Here is a 20,346-nt window from a genome sequence, read left to right as displayed (position 1 = left end):
TACTGGTGAAAAGCTTGGAAAAATAATCTAAGAGATGTGCATTAATATCGTCATCAGAAGTCAGCCACTTGTTATCTTCATCTAACAACTTTATCACTTAGTTCCTTTGTCTTCGTGGAGTAATTGAGGCATGAAAGAACACCGAATTTTGATCCTCACATTGAAACCAACGGGCCCTCGAGCGTTGGTGCAAATACATTTCTTCCTTTAGAAATACATCCGCCAGTTTGTCTGGGATAGTTCACTGATTTTGGAATTTCTCCGCAGATGAAGGTGCTCCTTGAAGCTTCACTAGTTTCTCTTTCAATGATGTAATTCTGATCCTATTGTTCCCAAACTCCCCTGCACTCCAAGCCTTCAGATCAGTCCGACAAGTCTTCAATTTTTGACACAAATTGAACATAGGAGAGCCTCTATGATCCATCGCCCATCTATCTTGGATAACCTCCTTATAAAGAGGAGAAGTCTTCCACGTGGATTCGAACTTAAAGAGTCTTGGAACTCTCTTGGAAGGAATGTACAATTGTAAAAGAATTGGGCAGTGGTTAGAACCAATGGAAGCCTCATGGATAACCTGGGCATATAGAAATGACTCCTTACATCCCACTATAGCAACCGCTAGATCTAATCGCTCCTGAACACTACCAGCTTCTCCTTGGTTATTAGTCAAAGTGAAATTTGGCCCATAGAACTCAAGATCCATGAACGTGCAATCTTGCAACCCCCTTCTTTCTTTCGAACAGAGCCATAATCATTAAAATCACCGATATAGAGCCAAGGTAATTGATTTTCCTTGGCAATACTTTGAAAGTAATTCCAAAAAGCTCTTCGATGAGTCACACAGGGAGGTGCATATATAAAAGTTTCCAACCATTTGGTGTTACACACAAAGACCATACATCGCAAGATATTCTCATTCTTAGACTTGATATCCATATCCACATCGTCATGCCACCACAAAGCCAGACCCTCTACAGTTCCAACGGGGTCAACATAGCAAGAATTAGAGAACTTAAGTCTTCTACGAATCTTTTCCAAGACACCCACCCTATTTTTTGTTTCCGTAAGAAATACCACACCAAGACGATGGGTTGTGCATAACCCTCTAAGGATCTGGACTATCAGAGGTCGCCCAATCCCTTGACAATTCCAACTGATAATCAGTATGGCTTGTGTGGCTTTTGTCGGCTAGGCACCAAAGCCTTATCATAGACAATGCAACAAGCATCACTAGGGAATGTCCTATGAACCTGAGAAACAATATCAACATCTTCACCTCCAGCCGAGGCATCATCACGAATTTCCACATCGAAAAGGGCAGTAGAATCATGCTCAACTTTCAACCTCTTACCATACTTAGGTGATCTCCCACTCTGCTATTTCTGGGGACTAGCGAGCAAGAGAAGCCTCAGAATTAAGAATTGGTGTACTACGGGGAGGCTGAGGTTTAAAGAGGGAGTCAGGTTACGTCTTTGATTTTTAGAGGAAGGTAGGCTTAGATGGTTCTCCTCAAAGGCTTTCCGTTTTAAGGATAGTTCATCAAAGACTATGGATAAGGTTGTGTTAGGTATGATTGGTAGGGCTTTAGGAAGAGTCAAAGGCTTTGGTACAGTGATTGGGTTAGCTGTATATTTTGGTGTGGAATATGGGCTAAGGGAGGGGCCATTATCGTTAGATTGGGATGGACATTTAGAGACAAGGGAATGTGGGCCATTTAAATAGGTGGGGCTATTTTTAGAAGGCTCTATGACAAAATAAGCAAGCCCATGGGCTGATGACCCCGCTGGTTCAGTAGGCCCAACCTTAGGGATAATAAGAAGAGATAGTGTTAATAATACCTTAGAAGATGACTCAACCCTCAAGTTTGGAATAGGATGATCTGATGTAATAACCCTGAACTGTGATTAGCCACTAATCCATGATTAAGAGTACTTAATCAGTAATTAAGAAGAAATTCTGAATTAATTGCATGTGTATTGCATTATTTGTGTTTATATCTGGCTGTTATAGGAATATCTATTTGTATTTCTATTTTGTTCTGCTCATTGAAGGCCTTATCGGCATCTGATCATCAAATTGACTTGGTTTACATGTTATTTAGAATTTTTAGAATTTTATGGTAAGTTTAATTGAAATTTGATTTAGGACTGAATAATTAGAATAAATAATGCCAATTAATTAGTCATTAATTAGAGCTTACTAATTACGTCTATATAAGACTATTGGTGACTTAAACATTTCACCTTCATTTCTTTATGAGCAAAAACGTGGAGAGAGAGAGAGAGAGAGGTGAAATTTAAGTTCAACAACTAGAAGAAGGGGAATTGAGGGGAACTAACGAGAATTAGCTTGGTCACTTAAGAATTTGACTACTTGAAGCCCAATTGGGAAGTTTAGGTGAGAATTCAAACCTTTGATGATGTAATTAAGTTAGCTAATTATGGCTTGCTTTTCGTGCTCCTTTCGGATATGACTAGCCCTATAGTTCAGACTCCCGTGATTTTGAATCTGATTTCACAAGTGCAATATGAAATAAATAAACACAAATGAGTCCAAATCTGACAATTCTTTTGGAAAATCAATTTTGAATCGAAATGTCAAAAATGGACTGCTTTGCCAGATTACAAAGTTGCCATCTAAATATTTTTGAAAAATTTAGGAAACCCATGACTCATGCTAAAGGCCATGTGTCCATCATCACCAAAGTGTCTCGGCTTGGAAACTTAGGTATAAGAGGGGAAGGTTATGAATTGAGCACCCCACTCACTCGATCAAATATTGGCCTCTACTAATCATGATGTGATTCGTATTTACATTATATGCTCTTGTTCCGATTATTTAGGCTATATTACTACGTGACGCACACAAGTCTAGACTAATTTGTAAAAGTTGGAACACATTATTTTCATGTTTGTTTGAAAAGTGTTTGAATATATACCACTTGAAAAAGTGATATCATATGTACATTAATCAAATCATTCCAATTTAAGCAAAACAACCTTTATCCACAGGCATTCAAACAGGTATATCGACTAAGCACTTAGCCTCATGGTAAACATGTTTGATATGGCACCAATTGCACGCATACAATATGCTAAAGCACAAAATGCTCACCTGGTACTCCGAGGCAAGCCAAAGAAGATAAAATAATTAGAAAAAATCCATGATCCTAAACATTGCAATATGACTAATGCAACGCATATGAAATGCAACTACGAGGTTTGGTTTTTAATATGTCATATGAATCAACAAAACATGCGGTAGCACATGTACTAAAGTAAGGATGAAATGACAATGTTGGTTAGATTGATGAACCAAACCTATTCCATGCAAGACTAATGGATGCAAGTCATGGAAAATGCTAAGGTAAATATGATGCTATATACAATCCATCATAAGCAGATAAATAAAAGGGAGAAAGAAATACACAGATTATTACATGTTTGCCCTCATGCAAGAAAATTCGAATAAATGTTCTAGCTAATTACCAAATTAACTAGCTATTACAAACCAAATGAAATTAATTAACTATACTAGCTAATTAGTAGATGTTTGAATGAAGCTAATTAATTAAGTACAACATGAGATTAATTAACTAAGTTATTACAAATTCAAGGGAATTAACTCACTAATTAACTAACTAATTAACTAAGAGCAATGCAAACTAATTAAATGCGGGGGGTTAAGGAACCATGCATGCCAATGTGAACATCTGCCCGAAAACACCTCTGTTTTGTTGCCAGAACAGTTCTGTCTGTAGAAAATGTTTTTGTTTTTGCCTCAAATAATGCTTTATTTTGCAGGAAAATGACACTGCCTTGCTGAAAAGAGATGGCTGACTGGCCAATAAAAGTGGTCGGCCGGATGCAAATGGTGGCTGGCCGGCCACTATTGTTGGTACTACCCTGCTATAGCAGAAAAGGAACATAGTAGAAACAGAGTGTTTCCAAGAGATGTTTATCCTCTCTGCCTCTTCTTATCATGAAATTGATCAAAGGAGGGGTAGAATCGATTCATGAATCATCAATAGTCGTAAGGTTATTACATAGTGATCCATGACTCAATTGGACAAAAGCTCAATTAGGGAAAATAAAAGACTAAGAAAACCTCCTCCCTATCATGGAATTGATCAAGGGAAGTGGTTGACATTGATTCTCAAACCATTATAATCACTAACAAGTATGAAATGGCGTAAGACTCAATGGGTTCGATTAACATTCGATGAACCCAAACCAATTTTATTATCTTGTTCCATTTTTACTCCAATTTTATCACCTCTTTTAATTACCCTTCCATTCCTTAGTCATTTTAGTTTAAAAATGAAAGGTAAGTCCATTAAATGGAGAAGAATGTCAAACAAGAGGCTGTTTTGGGCATGAGAGAGAGGTAATGCCCTAGTAATGAACCTCCAAAGATATTAAACCATTTAGCATTGTATGGTCCCTTTCTCAAGCTTAAACAACACTTGGTTGAAACAATTCTCAAAGGAATAAAAATCCAAGAAAGGAGGGAGGTTGCAGAGATGATCATATGTGAACACAAGTATGGAAAACATGAAATAAATGTTATCAACTCAAATAGGTTGGTGGCCAAGGCCTAAAACACCAAACCTATGAGGACAACTACACTACAAGCATGCTATACAAAGCATAAATGAAATGAACAACCTAAAACAGTCCTAAAATAGCTAAAAGTAGTGCTGGAATTCTAAGAGAAAAGCTTGAAAAAGTTAGCTACAACAACGAAGAAATTGAGCTAGTAAACAAGCATAAGGAGGGGTGGCTAACCCCTCTATTTTTGGGACCTCAAAACAATATTTTTGGCCTCTGAAAAACTCTAAAAATAGTGGTAAAAAGTTTGAAAAAGGTTGACGAAGAGATGAGAAACATAAGTGTAAATGCTTAGGAGACAAAGCTCAAAGAAGGGTGATTAACCCCTCCACCTTTAATAGCCTCAAACCACAAGCTTCAGCCCATAAAACAGTTGAAAAATAGTCTAAAAATAGTAGGAAAAGATTGGAAAGAAGTAGTGTAAAAGAGTTAGGAATTATACCTCTTGAAGAGGAGTAAGCCTTTGAGTTATAAACAGACAATTTCCCACCCTCAATAGCTGAAATTCAAGCTCAATAACCTCGGCAAAGTGTCCTGAAAATTTGGTTTAGGGAGTCTTGGTAAGGTGTATATAGGTTGTAAGATAGAGAGAGAGAAATATTTTCCAAGAATTTGCTTCACCAAAGTTTTCTAACGTAAATTCTAGAGGGGGGTCAAGTATATATAGAAAAATATGTTACTATCTCGGAAATATCAGTATAGAGACAGCTGGTGCCATGCATGCACTTGTGGAGACAGCTGGCACAACTAGTAGAAAATATTTGTTTTGTCGACATTACTGGCCGGCTGGCCACTAAAGGGGATGTCCGTACCTCATTTCTAGCCTACCGACCACTAGTTGGCCTGAAGGCCTCAGAGTGGTCAGGCTTGGAAGAAATACCGTTTTGGTCCAAAAGTGGAGCAAGCTTTGTAGGCTTCTGAGACTCAAAACTGAGGCTTCCTGCTGAGGAAATCGAGCATTTGTCCAACATATAAATTCATCATTGGGTAAGCAATCGGAAGTGCCCAAGTCTTAAGGGAGGTCAAAAATGGGGTGTCTACATTTGCCCCTCTTTGTTAGAGCTCGCAATCATGACATGACGTGAGTGAATGTCAAAGCCTAGAGACGACCCATTTTGACAAGGCTGTAAGACTTGGGCAAACAATCAAGACATAAAATTAACTTGGTTGAACTCGAAAGTTTCCTACGTATCCCTTTGCTAGGAATCAAACCAGCTTAGTTCTAGGGCATAATGCGAAATGCTACATATGATTTGATATAACAGTTGAGAATACCAACAAGCATATCGCTCGAAAATGAGACTCAATGTAGTGCAACAATTGAAATCAATAGACAAGAGAACTACGCTTCCGCGCACAATAAACAATCTATACACTTCTGCACGGAAAGGTTAACAAGAGACAAACCGAACTACATTTCCGTCCAGAAAGGAGACACGAACAACCAAACTACATTACCGCATAGAGAGGATAACAGGAAACAAACAAACTATACTACCACATAGCGAGGTTAACAAGAACAACCCAAGCCACACTTCTGAGTAGTGAGGTGAGTCTCACTAACCTTCCGTGTAGAGAGGATAAAAAAATAAACCAAGCTACACTTCTGTGTAGCGAGGCGATCCTAACTACACTTCTGCGTAAAGCAAACCAAACTACACTACTGCGTAGCAAGGTGATCCTAACTACACTTCCGCATAGAGAGGATAACAAAAATAACCAAACTATACTACTGCATAGCAAGGTAACAAAAACAACCCAAGCCACACTTCTGAGTAGCGAGGTGAGCCTCACTACACTTCCACATAGAGAGAACACAAGAACAACCAAACTACACTACCGCGTGGAGAGGTACAAGAACGAACCAAGCTACACTTTCGCGTAGTGAGGAACAAAACTACCAAGCTACACTATTGCACATCGAGGTGATCCTAACTACACTTCCGTGTAGAGAGGATACAAAAACAACCAAACTACACTACCGCGTAGTAAGGTGTAAGGGGAGAAAACCCAAATCATACCCATGTGATAAAGGTGGACACAAGAACCGAAAAACATGATGTATACGATTGTGACACAATGCAATAGATGCGAGTACAATGATCATGTATGCTCTATGCAATAAAATAGAGAACAGAAATACGATGTAATGCAGGTTCTATGTGACAAAAAAGGATAAAAATCGCTCTGACTTAAGCTCAGGACATACCCATGTACTGGAAAACAGCGGGAATTGGAATGGTGTGACCGGAACATAATTTTGAGGTCCTCGAAATTCGAACCAACTTCAAATACTTCAAACCTTCTTCCCTAGACCCAAAATGGGACCTCCCATACACTATTTGGTCAAGAGAGCAACAAAAATAGCTTGGGACCATAAACGGGGCGAGCCAACCACAAATGAGGGACGGCCGGCCACCCATGGCTAAATCATGGCAGTTTTGGTATTTTGCCTCGGGTCTTATTTAATATATAACCAAAACCTCATTTCCACACACACCTAAGTCCAAAAACCTTCCCTCTCTCTCTAGGTGTTCTCTCTCTCTCTCTCTATATATATATATATATATTTGTGCTTTATACTCGTTTTCCAATGCCCCACGCAAACTTTATTCGTAAAACCTCTTTGGCCCTCTACATTTTGAACCGATCAGGAGTTGATTTCGTTGATCTTTTTGGGTTTCAATTACTTTGGGCTTATTTCCCTTGGGTTTTTCTTGGGTTCTTCACTTTTTCTCGGGTTTTGACTTTTTTTCATTTTCTCTCTCATACAGTTGACTTTTTTAGGTTTTCTATCATTTTTCCTCATTTCCTTTATTTTCCCCCGCCTTTTCAACTATCCACATGGCGGATGAGATCCCACATGATGGCGCCCCTCTCGAGGTACCTATACTTCTACCTACTGCTGAGGTTGAGGAGCTGGTAGCTGCTGAGGCCGGCGGGGCGGCGGAGGACATTGCTGTTGAGTTTCCGGTACATGAGGTTTTTCTTCTAGAGCCTGAGCCTGAGCTAGAGCTATTGCCTCTTCGGTTGAGGCCATTTGACCCAGCCACTTATCACCTGCACATGCATGCGATGGCACCCGGAGGCATGTTGCGCTTTGAGGACTTTATTGACGACGCTGCTGAGGATGTTTTGTTGAGGGAGCGGACCTCTCACCTTTCTCACGACGCTACTGAGGTACAAGCTTTGCTCTCATGCACTTTACCTTCTCATTTCATTCTACCTTTCATTACTGACTTCCATCACTATTACAGGGCTGATGCTTTCTTGCCTTATCACAGGGTAACTCTCGTTCCTGGCGAGGATACGGGATACTGATAGCGAGAGACTAGTATGAGGAGCTCCCTACCCAGGTTCGCGAGCTGGTCGATGAGGCGGGCTTTGGCCTATTCTGCACTAGGCTGTCACGGCACTTGGCCAGTCGGGCCTTACTCAGAGCGTTGGTGGAGAGGTGGTGGGACACCACCAGCTCCTTCCATGTTTCTTCCACCGGGGAGATGACGATGATCCCCTACAATTTTTCTATGATCACCGACTTGAGAGTAGGGGGTGATCCAATCCTTTTTGATATAGACATGGGCAGATGAAAGGCAGTGTGGATGTATTTTCTTGGGGCACGCCCCCCGTTGGATAGGCCAGCCATGGTTCGATATAGCTGGTTTTACGAGCGCTTCCATGGGAGCCAACTAGAGACATAGGAGGAGGTAGAGCAGTACACGCGGGCTTTCTGATCTATTTTCTCAGTACCACCTTGTTTGCGAACATGTGGAATACCGCAGGACTATATTTGCTGAGTGCCCTTGTGACATTACCTCGGGTGTGATTCTACGGCTGGGGTGGCGCTGGCCTTGCCATCCTTTATGGATACATGAGCTCCGGTTCTGTAGACAACCCATTTTTGACCGACCTTAAGACTCAAACGTCATCGATTGAACGCTCGGTGCTGGTGCATGTTCTGCTTGTCCTGAGATTTCGAAGTTTCGGCTGAGAGCCTTGCCTCTGAGCCTCAGGACCCTTTGTACTTTGACTCGGTCTACGGACCAGGTCTTGTTTTCTCTTCTTGGAGGAAGGGAGAGGTCTTGTAGACCACCTCTCAGTGGCCGTGGGCTACTTTTCATGGTCGTAGGCCACTGTTCCCGTTTGGAGACTAGTTTTCGGTTTTCGGAGCCGTCGGCCGCGCGCCTTGGCTTGGGACCGCTTAACATTCTCCGTTTGGCACAGTTTTTGGAACACACCTTGTTTCCTATGTCTAGAGGGATACTGTGGCCCGGGAGACCACTTTTGTGGTCGCACGCCACTTTCGGTGCTCAACAGCCAGTTTTTGAGGCACCCGGCAGTGCGCTTTGCCTCCCAAACTCTCGTTTTGCATCCGTGTTAGTTCATTTTTGGCATGAACCTTGTTTTCCTTGTTTGGGAGGTGGTACAAGGGTGGGAGACCACCTTTTCTCCTTGGAGACCACTTTTCCCCGCCAGTCGATTTTCTTGTCGAGAAACTGGTTTTCTTGATCTTTGGGCCACATTTACTGGTTTCCCATCACACCTTGGGCTTGCTTTCAGTGTGGAGACCACCAATACCCTTGACTGACCATTTTTTATCTGAAAGACCACTTGCCCTAGTCGACCGACCAGGGAAAGTGGTCGGCCGACCACCTTTTCTAGTCGGTTGGTTTCCTCTTGTTTTGTCAGATTGTGTGGATGCCAGCTGTGCCAGTTGGAAGGCACAGACTGTATCCTCCATACACGTGTATGGAGGATTTGCATCCAAGCTTTTAGATTCTTGAGAAAGCTTTAGCTTCAAACCTCTATAAGAGAGGCCTTCCCTCTCCTTTACACAGGTCTAGAATTTTGTTGAAGGCAAAATACATATCTTTCTCTATATCTCTATATTTTGGCTCAAAGTGTGTATTATTTTTGACCTATTGCACCACACCTCAGAGCCATACACCTCCACCATTGATCTGAGTTTCTTGGAGGGTATTTTCAGAGGTTGAAGAGTTGGTTTTTGGTCCCAAAACTTGCTGGTTTTGTTAAGCTTCAAGGGTAACTCCTTTTCCCTCTTTTTAAGCTTTATCTTGATCATTCTCTTAGCCATACTTGCATGCATATTTAGGCTTTGTTGTCAACTAAAAAAAGTTTCATATTTAAGTGTTTTTCATGTTTGTTTAAGGCTCTTTTGGTGTTGAGGGTCATCTACTCTCTTGCATGCTCTATTTAGCCTTGTTTTGTGCCATGCCATGAGACCTTTGTGTTGATCTTTGCTTGGCCTTTTAGCCACTGAAATCCAGCGGATTTTCAGTGGCTGACATGTGGTTTTGAGGGCCTAAATTAGAGAGGGGAGACCCTCTCTCTTTTGGCCTTGTTTGTTTGCATTTTTGGCCTTTCAAAGGAGCACATACTTTCATACTTCCAAGGCTTGGTTAAGGCCCTTTTTGGTGACTTTTGGGACCTTCCTAGACTATGTCTATGGCTGGTTTGGTCACCTTGTGTTTGCCTCTTGCATGTGCAGAATAATCCCTTTCATGGCTTATCAAAGTAGCATCTCATTCTTGCATGTATTGTTCATGTCTCAGTGGGTTTTTGGCCATCATTTGGCATGCCATGATTCTGTTTTTGGTTGGTTTGGTAGCCTCTCATATGTTTTATATGCTTGTAGTGTAAATCATGTTTACTAGCTTGAAATACATGATGTTTTGACCCTCTATTCTAGCATATTTTGGCCATGATTCAAACTGATTTTATTCATATTTTAGGCTGCCTTAGCTCTGTTTTGAGGCCTCTTGGTCAAATGATGCTTGCCATGCATGCTTGTAGTGTAATAGCCTTGCCTAACTTTGAGTTTTTGAGGTCCCTTGCATGCTTAACTTGAGGTATTTGCATGTTTTGGCATTATGAGGAATGTTATTTCAGAGCTTATTTCTTGGCCATATTCTCATGTTTGCCACTCTTTCAATGTGCTTGAGAGTTGAATCATTATACCCCATTTGTGAGCCATTGCATGAGCTTCATTTTTGTGCCTTTCAAGCCATCATCTTAGTTCACTTTTGCCCCTATTCTGTCCTGCATAGGGTCTGTTTGGAGTTGGTTTGGCCACTTGAGCATTGCCTTGCATGCCTATAGTGTAATACACTTCACTAGTTTCAGTGCTTGAGCCATTCAACATACATTGTGTGAGTTGTTTACATCATTTGGAGTCATTTTGTATGCTATTTCAGAGTTGGAACATGTGTCCTTGCACTCCATATTTCATCATTTTCAATGCGTTTGGAAAGTTGTGTTTTATGCCTTAGGCTTGGGGCCATTGCATTGGTCATGTTTGCATGAGTTTTGGAGCCTTGTTTTCATCATCTTTGGCCACTGATTTGGGTGTGGCTGAGGCCTATCCATTTTGGTTTAAGTCCATTTTGCATCGAGTATGCCATTGTAGTTCATAGCATTGAGTATGCCACGTTGTCGCATGATTGATCATTGCATTGTGCATGCCTTGTTCATCTCATTGTGTATATTAGTTCCATGTGCATTGTGTATGCTAGTGTCATGAGCATTGTGCATGCCATGTAGCTTATAGCATTGTGTATGCTAGTTGCATGTTTGCATATTATCCCTTGCATGTTTGCATCACTTAGTTGCATTGCATTAGGATTGCATGCAAGAGTTGAATTTGGGCATGCCATGTTTGTTGCATTGTGTTTGGGATAGGAGTTAGTCCGAACATGGGAAACGAGGGACGTCTTGTACTCAAAGTGACGAAACGTGCCTCGATTCCCGGTCGCCGACATTCTTGACTACCCATGATGGATTTGTTGGCTTTAGGTGCTTGTATGTGCATTCATTTCACATTGAGTCGTGCAATTCGGCTCCTCGGCCATCATGCATCGAAATGCGTGATTGGTGGCCCGAGGGTCGAGGACTACACTCCCTTGAGTTTATGCAATGATGGGGAGAGTGGTCGTGCACACATGTGTTGCAAATACTTTGCCGTGCCTCTCTCTTTCCCTTTGTTGCAGAAAACCAGAAACCAGGAGAGAAAACTGGTTGGCCGACCAGATTTACTAGCAGGCCGACCACTTTTTTTGGTTTCCACCACAAAAGGTGGTCGGTAGTTGGTCTCCCATGCCTATAAGCTAGTCGGCAGCCTTCCCACAGATTCCTAGGGTGGAGTTTCATCTCTCTGGAGCTTTGTGCAAGTTTCTGAGATCAATTGCAAACAAAGGCGAGTTGGGGCGGCGTCGCGAGGGATTTTCGAACAAGGCAATTCAAGCATGCATGCGTCCTTTGTCATTCAAAGCAGAGCTAAGACAGCCCACATTCATTTAGTTTGTATGCTCATTTAGATTGCTTACTTAGTTAATGTTGTGTAATAATTAGCTGTAGCTTATTATTCATTTCGTTGTGTAATACCTAGTTTAATTAGATTAGCTTAGGTTAGCTAGTTGGTTTTGTATTATTTATTCGGACCCTTCGTCGAGAGGGCGAATTTTGTAATAAGTGTGCGTGTGTGTGTTGCATGTCTTCAAACCCCACGTCTTTCTCCTTTTTATTTACCAGCTTACGATGGTTAGTTTTAGGGCATGTTTCAATTAGCATCCTTTTGCTTTGCATGTTCGCATTCATTCATCTGTCTTGCATGCACCGGGCTCGGTGCATCATACTAACTGCATTGTATTTCAATTCTGAGTTGAATTCATGTTATCTGTAGCATCTCACATGCCATCTTAGAATAGCCGAGCCTATCTTAGTTACATTTTGCATGTGTTGCATTAGCCATCTTAACATGAACTAGGATTATGCATTGATTACTAACTAGTTTCTGTTTTGGCTTGGAGTACTCGGTGAGTGTTTGTGCTTTAGCATCCTTGCATGTGTGTGAGTGACTGCCATGATAGCATGCTTGCCATGAGGCTAACTGCTTATGTGATATACCTGCCTGGATGCCTTTAGGTGAAGGTTGGATTATTTAAATTGGAATAATTCATTGCCCACTTGAGAGTGGCAAATCACCATGTTTTCTAAGCCCACTTGAGGGTGGAAAAATCTACATTTTAGCTTACTTGCGAGTAGGAAACTGCTTTAAAAAACAAATATAAGATGTTTTGTTCCAACTTAGACGATCCAGTCTATACTTGTATGCTGTGCGCATCACGTAGCAATTCTAGGCTAATAAACCGGAATAAGAGCACATATGTTTTCAAAAACAAGATATCATGTTTAGTAGTGGCCGACCTTTGATCGGGCGAGCGGGGGTGCTCATTGCATGACTTTTTCCAATCGTACCCAAGTTCCTAAGCTGAGGCAACTTTGGTGATGACGGACACGTGGCCTTAGGCACGAGTCAGGGTTTCCTAAATTCCCCCAAAATAAAATATTTAGGTGGTGACTCTATATCTGGCAAAGCAGTCCATGTTTGACACTTCTTTCTAAAAATCAATTTTTCAAAACGATTTGCCGGATTTGGACTCTTTGGTGATTTATCAATCTCATACTACACTTTGCGAGATCAGATTAAGAACCGTGATATTGAGTCCGAACTGTAGTAAGCCCAATGGACAAAACGGGATTTTCTCGGGACGTTTGGGACGTCTACAGTTTCTGGCGACTCTGTTGGGGAGTTAGAGAACTTGACTCGAACTCATGATATGTTGTTTTTACACTTATGCGTTTCTTTGCATTGCATTTGCATTGGTGCGCCTAGGACACCGTGTTTGCCATCTGCTATTCCTGAACGATTTGCCGGAGGCTCGCTTTGAGATGCGTGCCATAAAGCTGGCCAATTACGGGCTCTGCCACGATGGGAACACAAACGCCGATTTTTACTGGGGCACCCTTTTTGACCATTCGACCTAGTGCATATTCGGAATCCATAGTGACTATTCCAAACTAGGACAGGTTGCTTACCCGATTATAGGTTGTTTGAAGTCGCTGTGTGCGTAGTGTGCGTAGTGAAACCCTAGCTCCTGACAAAATAGGACTGGGAAACCCTACCCCAACATAGGGGTGTTTTGGCTCTCACTTACTTGCTATGTGCTTTTAGAGTGTGTCTTTACAGGAATGCATGTATCAGTTTGCAAGTCTGGGTATTACGTCTGCGGGCATCAGTATCAGTATTTGGGAATCAGTTTTACCTGTGGGTATCAGATTCAGATTTGGGGCAGTGATTTGGAAACAACGATTAGTGTTTGAGAACAGTATATTTAGCTTACAAATGCCAACTGTGTGTTGTCAATGACCGACTGTGTGTTGTGTTTATTTAAACCGTTATGCTGTCCGTTTTTTTGGTTGTTTATTTCCTTATTATGCTTTATTTATCTTTTTCCTAGGGTAGTTTAGTACAATTGCTTCCGACCAAGCAGATATTCCCCAAGCACTCTGGACTAGAGGTCGCCGACTCCATCGATCTGAGGATCTGGTAGATGAACAACCAGTGTACCACTCATTACCCCCGGTTTCTAGACGGAGGGCAGTTAGGCAGAGGATCCCAGTTTAGCAGTCAATTCAGAGGGCTTTGTCTACCCCACCTGAGTACAGTAGGGATTAGAGTTCTGTTTCTCCCGCAGAGAGGGAACATATATCGGTAGTTCAAATAGATCAGCAGAACATAGCAGGAATGGAGGAAATGATGCGTCAACTCCAAGAAAGTATGAAAACTATGCAGCAGGACGCTGTTCGTCAAACAAAATTTGCCAAACAACAGGCTGAGGTCATGGCTCAATAGGCAGAGTTAATTGCCAGGCTAAAATAGCAAACCGGAGCATCTGCTTCACACTAAGCTCCTCCCCCACCAAGAGTCCCAATACCCGGGGAGACGGCGAATGTCCAGAATGTCCAGGAGGATACAGACATCCCAACAGGGCCACCTCTGCCCCCGATTCTACCTCAACTATCCAAGGCACCCACACCTATAAATCTACCAGATTCTCCCTTCGAGTTCGAGGTGGACCCCACGACATTAAAAGTGAGCATGCTTGAGAAGCTGTTCAAGAAATCTCAAGGTGTGAAGTCCATTCCGGACATTGAGAATGGGTATACCGATGCGGCCGTAACTTTGCCAGACCGGTTTAAGATGCCACATATTGACCGCTTTGACGGATCTGGGGATCCCATGGTGCATTTACGGTTATTTTCGGACATACTAAGGCTGATGGGCCTCACCAGATTACAGAAGCTTTCTTTATTCGGCTGGACCCTGTCGGGTGTAGCGACCATTTGGTATGCAAAATTGGAAGATTCCGTCAAGAGGAACTGGAAGGAGATGGCCGAGGCCTTCGTAGCTCAATACTCCTACAACACAGATCGAGATCACAACTCGTGATCTTGAGACGACTAGACAGGAGCCGAATGAGAGCTTTTCTGACTTCGTAACTTGCTGGAGGGCCAAGGCCTCGATGATGACCATTAGGCCAACTGACGAAGATCAAATATGGATGGTTGTGCGCAACCTCCAGCCCAAGCTCATGCAAAAAATGATCGTCCTCCCTCTCCCCACTTTTGGAGATCTACATGAGATTGGAGTGCAGATCAAGGACGCTCTGAAACAGGTTCTGCTTGACAATGACAGAGAGCAGCCTAGGGGAACCTTCAACCGCTACACCAATGCAGGCATGAGCAGTGCTGCAACTGCTAGAGCCTCAGAAGTAAGCATGGTCACCACCACCCCCGCAAGAACCCTTACAGCTACACCATTCACCGGTGCGTCTGGAAGCAACTCACAAACAACCAAGTACCAACCTCAAGGCCAAATCACCGTCACCCCATTATATATGCCCCTGTCCAAAGCTCTGGGGGTTTTAATTAGGAAAGGGCACTTGAAGCCCCTAGAGCCGTGGCCATTGCAAAAAACACTTCCCCCCTCTCATAACCCAGCCAAATATTGCGCCTTTCACCAGCAACATGGTCATGACACCGACCATTGCTTTAGATTGCGTCACGAGGTTCAGGATCTCGTCGACAACAGGGTGATCGTGCCTCCAGAGACGCTGAATGTCACAACCAACCCTCTCCCACCACACAACCAAGCCTCACCTCCCAAACGCATCAACTCAATCCAAACTGGGGTCGTGTCATATGACCCTAGCATATATATCACCCCGTCTCACCTACCTAAGCCGGAGGTGTTCATTCCTGACAGCACTGACTTGTGCATGTTGGACATCTCTCGAGCCCAACCTGAACCAATGGTGGTGATCATCGAAGATGGAACAGGGATGATTTCGGAGGAAAGTGGGGCTGATGATTCAGGATCTGAGGAAATTGAGAGTTGTACTAAGGAGGTATATGATCCGAGTGGCTACATTGCGTTAGCAGGCTAGGCTAGGCCAAACCTGGAATTGCCAATGGGGGTAGAAATTTGTGTAATACAGGGGAAGGGACTTGATCAGAGGATAGATGACTTAGCAGCTCTGGAAGGGGACATAGCTAACCTTCAGTTTTTCAACGAACAAGATCCGGGAGACATGACAGTCAACTGGTTTGATTTTGAGGAGTCAGCAGAGGTTACAGGGTGGCTTGACAACCAACCAGATATTGTTGAAGAATCTCAGCTGGAAAAGGGCTCGTCAGGAGCAAGGACATCAATTGTGGCCGGAAGGGCCGGGGATTAGAATGCATCGCCGGAGAGCGCCGGTGCCAAGAATTTCATTCGGGATTTGGGTATTTTGAGTACAAGATATGTTAAACAACAGGCTACATTGAAGTAGTTTGAACGGGAAGGGGTCGAAGACCCTGAGAGAGCCAGAAAGGCCAAAGCTCCTGTGGGGACTGAACGTGCTGTGTGCACAAGAACAGAGCGCGCTGCGAGCACACGGACAGAAGGTGTTGTGCGTACAAGGACAGTTATAACAGAGTCGGACAGGTGCTTGTCGGCTGCCGAGGGCATGTGGTGGGAAGACGATGACCTATGTCTTGCCCATACCGATGAGGACTGGGGGAATAACCAGCTGGATGATACCTGGTATACTGGTGAAGTTGACCATATGACTAGGAGTGGGCGGTATTTCAAGCCCCCGCACCTAGATTAACCAGAGGCATCCAGAAAGGACAAGGAGGTGGAGAAGAAGAAAGAGAAGCTACTTGAAGAAGAGGCTGTGCTGAAACAGTTGAAAAAGATACAAGCAGACATCTCCATCTGGGGACTGCTTATGACTTCACGTGTTCATAGACAAGCTGTCTTGTCGGCAATGGACAAGGCCAAACTCTCAATAGACACCACGCCTGAACAGCTAGTGGGATTGGTTTTTTCGGGAGGGGCTTCCCCGATGTTGACCTTTTTTGACAAGGAACTGCCGCCTGAGGGCACGAATCATAACAAACCGCTCTACATCTCTATGGAATGTAGAAGCAAATGGATACCGGTGGTTCTTGTCGACATAGGATCTGCTATTAACGTGTGCCGTTAAGGACGGCATATGCAATCGGGTTGAAGCCCGCGGACTTTGTGCCAACAGCCCAGGTGATAAGGGCATATGATAACACAATCAGAGAGGTGATGGGAACTGTGAAAATTCAGACTCAGGTTGGTTCAGGACAACATGAGATTGACTTTCATATCTTAGACGTTCCCGCAACTTTTAACCTACTTTTAGGGCGGCCGTGGCTACACCAGGTAAAGGCAGTCTCTTCCACCTTGCATCAGATGTTGAAATACCCCCACGGGAATGGGGTGGCTATTGTTTTTGGGAATTCATCAATCTATCTGCCGCCAGAAGTGTCTACACTGGTTTTGGAAATCGAGCACGGCACGGAGGATGTGTTCCTATCCGGATTTACCCTAGTCGAGGCCCGGGTTGTACAGAACATCTTAGCTATTGATGAGGGGTTGTATGTTAGCGCACAGTCAGTGTACCTCATGAATAAGGTCCAACACATCCCCGCGATAGGATTAGGGAAGAGTGGCCGGAAGGGCATTGCAGTATCGGCCGAAGTATCGCACAACCCGCATACCTTTGGCTTGGGTTATCTGCCCACCAAAGAGGATTGGGTGAGGAAAGGCAAGGAGATGGGGAGAGCCAGAGCAAAGCAGGCAGGGAAGCCTTTTGAATTAATGCACCGACCCATCTAGGGTACCCTAAACAGACGCTTTGTCTGGGAGGGAGAGGATTTTCCATTCTGCGGCTTCGCAGAGCCATGGTTGAATGCAGAGAAGCGTCGCTTGCCAAGGTTTGAGATCTTCTTTGACCTGCAGTTATCCGGGGATGATGTTGCCGAGGAGCAGACAGACCCATCAGCTGAGGTTGAGCAAAATGAGAAAGTAGATTATGAGAACACCGAAATTGAAATGGGGGTAGCGCTGGCTTGTTTACTTTCAGATCCTTCGATCGTATAGAAGTGCTTAGGGGATAACTTCTCGGTGTCCATGATTGGGAATGAAACGGCTGCGAGCCCACCTTCAAGCATTTTGAATGCATCCATCGCACCCTCTCTCATCTGGCAGTACGAGGAGGGATTTTTATCAAGCAGCACCAGGTCAGGTAGTGAGCCAGAATCTGATTCCACCGAGTCTATGGAGTCAAAATCAAGTTCCAGCTCGTCTGAGTCTGAGTCCGGTATTCCTGGAGGTGACAACCCGAATGCCACAGTCCTGTCTAGGTCATCTTTTTCTTTCTCTTTTGAGTCTATTGTAATAGAGGAATCGGACGATTTGGAAGTAATTAATGAGAATGGAGTGGCTGTGGCTTCTGAGTACTTTTCTGTGCCTTTGATTTATTGTATTAATCAGGACTTTCAAAATTTTGATGAAAACGACGAGGAAGAAATTCCTCTGATTTTACAACGTTTAATTGATCAAGAGCAGGAGAGATTTGTTAAACCCTTGGTTGATGAAATCACTACAGTTAATATTGGTACAGAGAAGGACCCGCGGCTGGTCCAGATCGGCCACGTTGTCTTCGGAGGAACGCGAGCGCTTAGTCGCTTTATTAAAAGATTTCAAAGATGTTTTCGCGTGGTCCTACGAAGACATGCCTGAGATCGATCTTGAGATTGTACAGCACTGGATCCCTCTTGATCTCGAGGCCCGACCCGTTAAATAGAAACTCAGAAGGATCTGACCGAACTGGGCTCTCAAGATTAAATAAGAGGTCACCAAGCAAATTGACGCAGGGTTCCTGCTGGTATCTGAGTACCCAATTTGGTTGGCCAACATCGTTTCGGTGCCAAAAAAGGATGGCAGGATCCGGGTATGCGTGGATTTCAGGGATTTGAACAGAGCCAGTCCGAAGGACGACTCTCCTTTACCGCATATCGACGAGTTAGTGGACTTCACAGCAGGGCATGCTTTGCTTTCGTTCATGGATGGCTTTTCGGGCTACAACCAGATTATGATGACACTCGAAGACCGGGAGAAGACTGCTTTCACCACTCTGTGGGGGACTTATTGCTATAGAGTAATGCCATTTGGGGTGAAGAATGCTGGAGCTACATATCAAAGGGCCGCAACCACGATATTACATGACATGATCCATAAAGAGGTTGAGGTGTACGTGGACGACATGATTGTCAAGTCCAACGAAAGAGAGGACCACTACACCGCCTTGCAAAAGTTCTTCCAAAGGATCAGAGAATTCTGGTTGCGACTGAATCCTCAGAAGTGTACGCTTGGTGTTACAGCAGGGAAAATGCTGGGGTTCTTGATTACACAGAGAGGTATCGAAGTCGACCCTTCCAAAATCAAGGCCATCTTAGAAATTCCACCACCGAGGACTGAAAAGGAGGTGAGAGGCTTTCTGGGTAAAGTGCAATTCATAAGACGGTTTATTTCAAAACTAACCTTGACTTGTGAACCACTTTTTGGTCTCCTAAAGAAAGGAAATAAGTTCCAATAGGACGGCCGATGCCAAGCTGCTTTTGAACAGATCAAACAATACTTACAGAACCCACCTGTGTTGTCACCGTCTGAGCCGGGGAAACCGTTGGTTTTGTACCTTTCAGTAATTGAAACTACAATGGGCTGCATACTTGCACAGGAGTCCAAGGACAAAGTGAAGAGAGCTATCTACTACCTGAGCAAGAAGATGCTGGATTACGAAACCCGTTACACTCCGCTGGAAAAGGCTTGCTTAGCCTTGGTATGAGCTACCAGGAAGCTGCGGCACTACCTGTTAGCTCATTCTCTAATGTTGGTTTCAAGATTAGATCCCATTAAATATCGTTTCGAGAAACCAGCATTTACAGGTAGGCTAGCTCGTTCGTTGCTTCTGCTTTCTGAATTCGATTTGAAGTATGTGACTCGCAAGTCAGTAAAGGGGAGAGCGGTAGTGGAGTTCCTAGCCGATCACCCAGTTGAGGGGGATGAAGCAGTTGAGTACTTATTCCCAGACGAGGCCATCTTGCATATTGAAGATGAGTTTTGGACGATGTACTTTAACGGAGCGTCAAACCAGTATGGGTATGGGATAGGGCTGTTGCTGATAGCACCCGGCAATTCTCCTATTCCTCTAGCTTTTAAACTCCGATTCAAAGTCTCGAACAACGAAGCAGAGTATGAAGCATGCATTGTTGGTTTAGAAGCCGCCCTAGAACTAGAGGGAAAACGGTTGGACGTCATCGGGGACTCGAACCTTGTTGTATCTCAAGCTACAGGAGATTGGAAAGTCAAAGAAGAAAATATGAGAATTTACCACTAGACCTTGGACTTGCTAATTCCTCGGTTTGAGAAACTGAACTTCGCTCATCTGTTAAGAGAAAACAACAGGTTCGTAGATTCATTAGCAACTCTATCTTCTATGATAGACATCCCTTTTGG

At 43.6% G+C, this 20,346-nt stretch overlaps 1 protein-coding gene across 1 annotated transcript; it reads right to left on the bottom strand.

The window, feature by feature from the left end:
* Positions 1–241: 241 nt before the first annotated feature.
* On the bottom strand, positions 242–703 carry LOC145821876 (uncharacterized). Its single transcript, XM_082918451.1, has one exon. The coding sequence runs from the start codon at positions 701–703 to the stop codon at positions 242–244; it is 462 nt and encodes a 153-aa protein (XP_082774577.1).
* Positions 704–20,346: the final 19,643 nt, after the last annotated feature.

This window comes from Camellia sinensis, chromosome 3 (genome assembly GCF_055761805.1).
Source record: "Camellia sinensis isolate YWXY chromosome 3, ASM5576180v1, whole genome shotgun sequence".
Lineage (NCBI taxonomy): Eukaryota > Viridiplantae > Streptophyta > Magnoliopsida > Ericales > Theaceae > Camellia > Camellia sinensis.
This window is presented reverse-complemented; position numbering and strand designations above follow the sequence as displayed.

Bases quoted from the DNA above. Each gene is read 5' to 3' on its own strand.
- LOC145821876 (XM_082918451.1), bottom strand. From the start codon at position 703: ATGGATCTTGAGTTCTATGGGCCAAATTTCACTTTGACTAATAACCAA.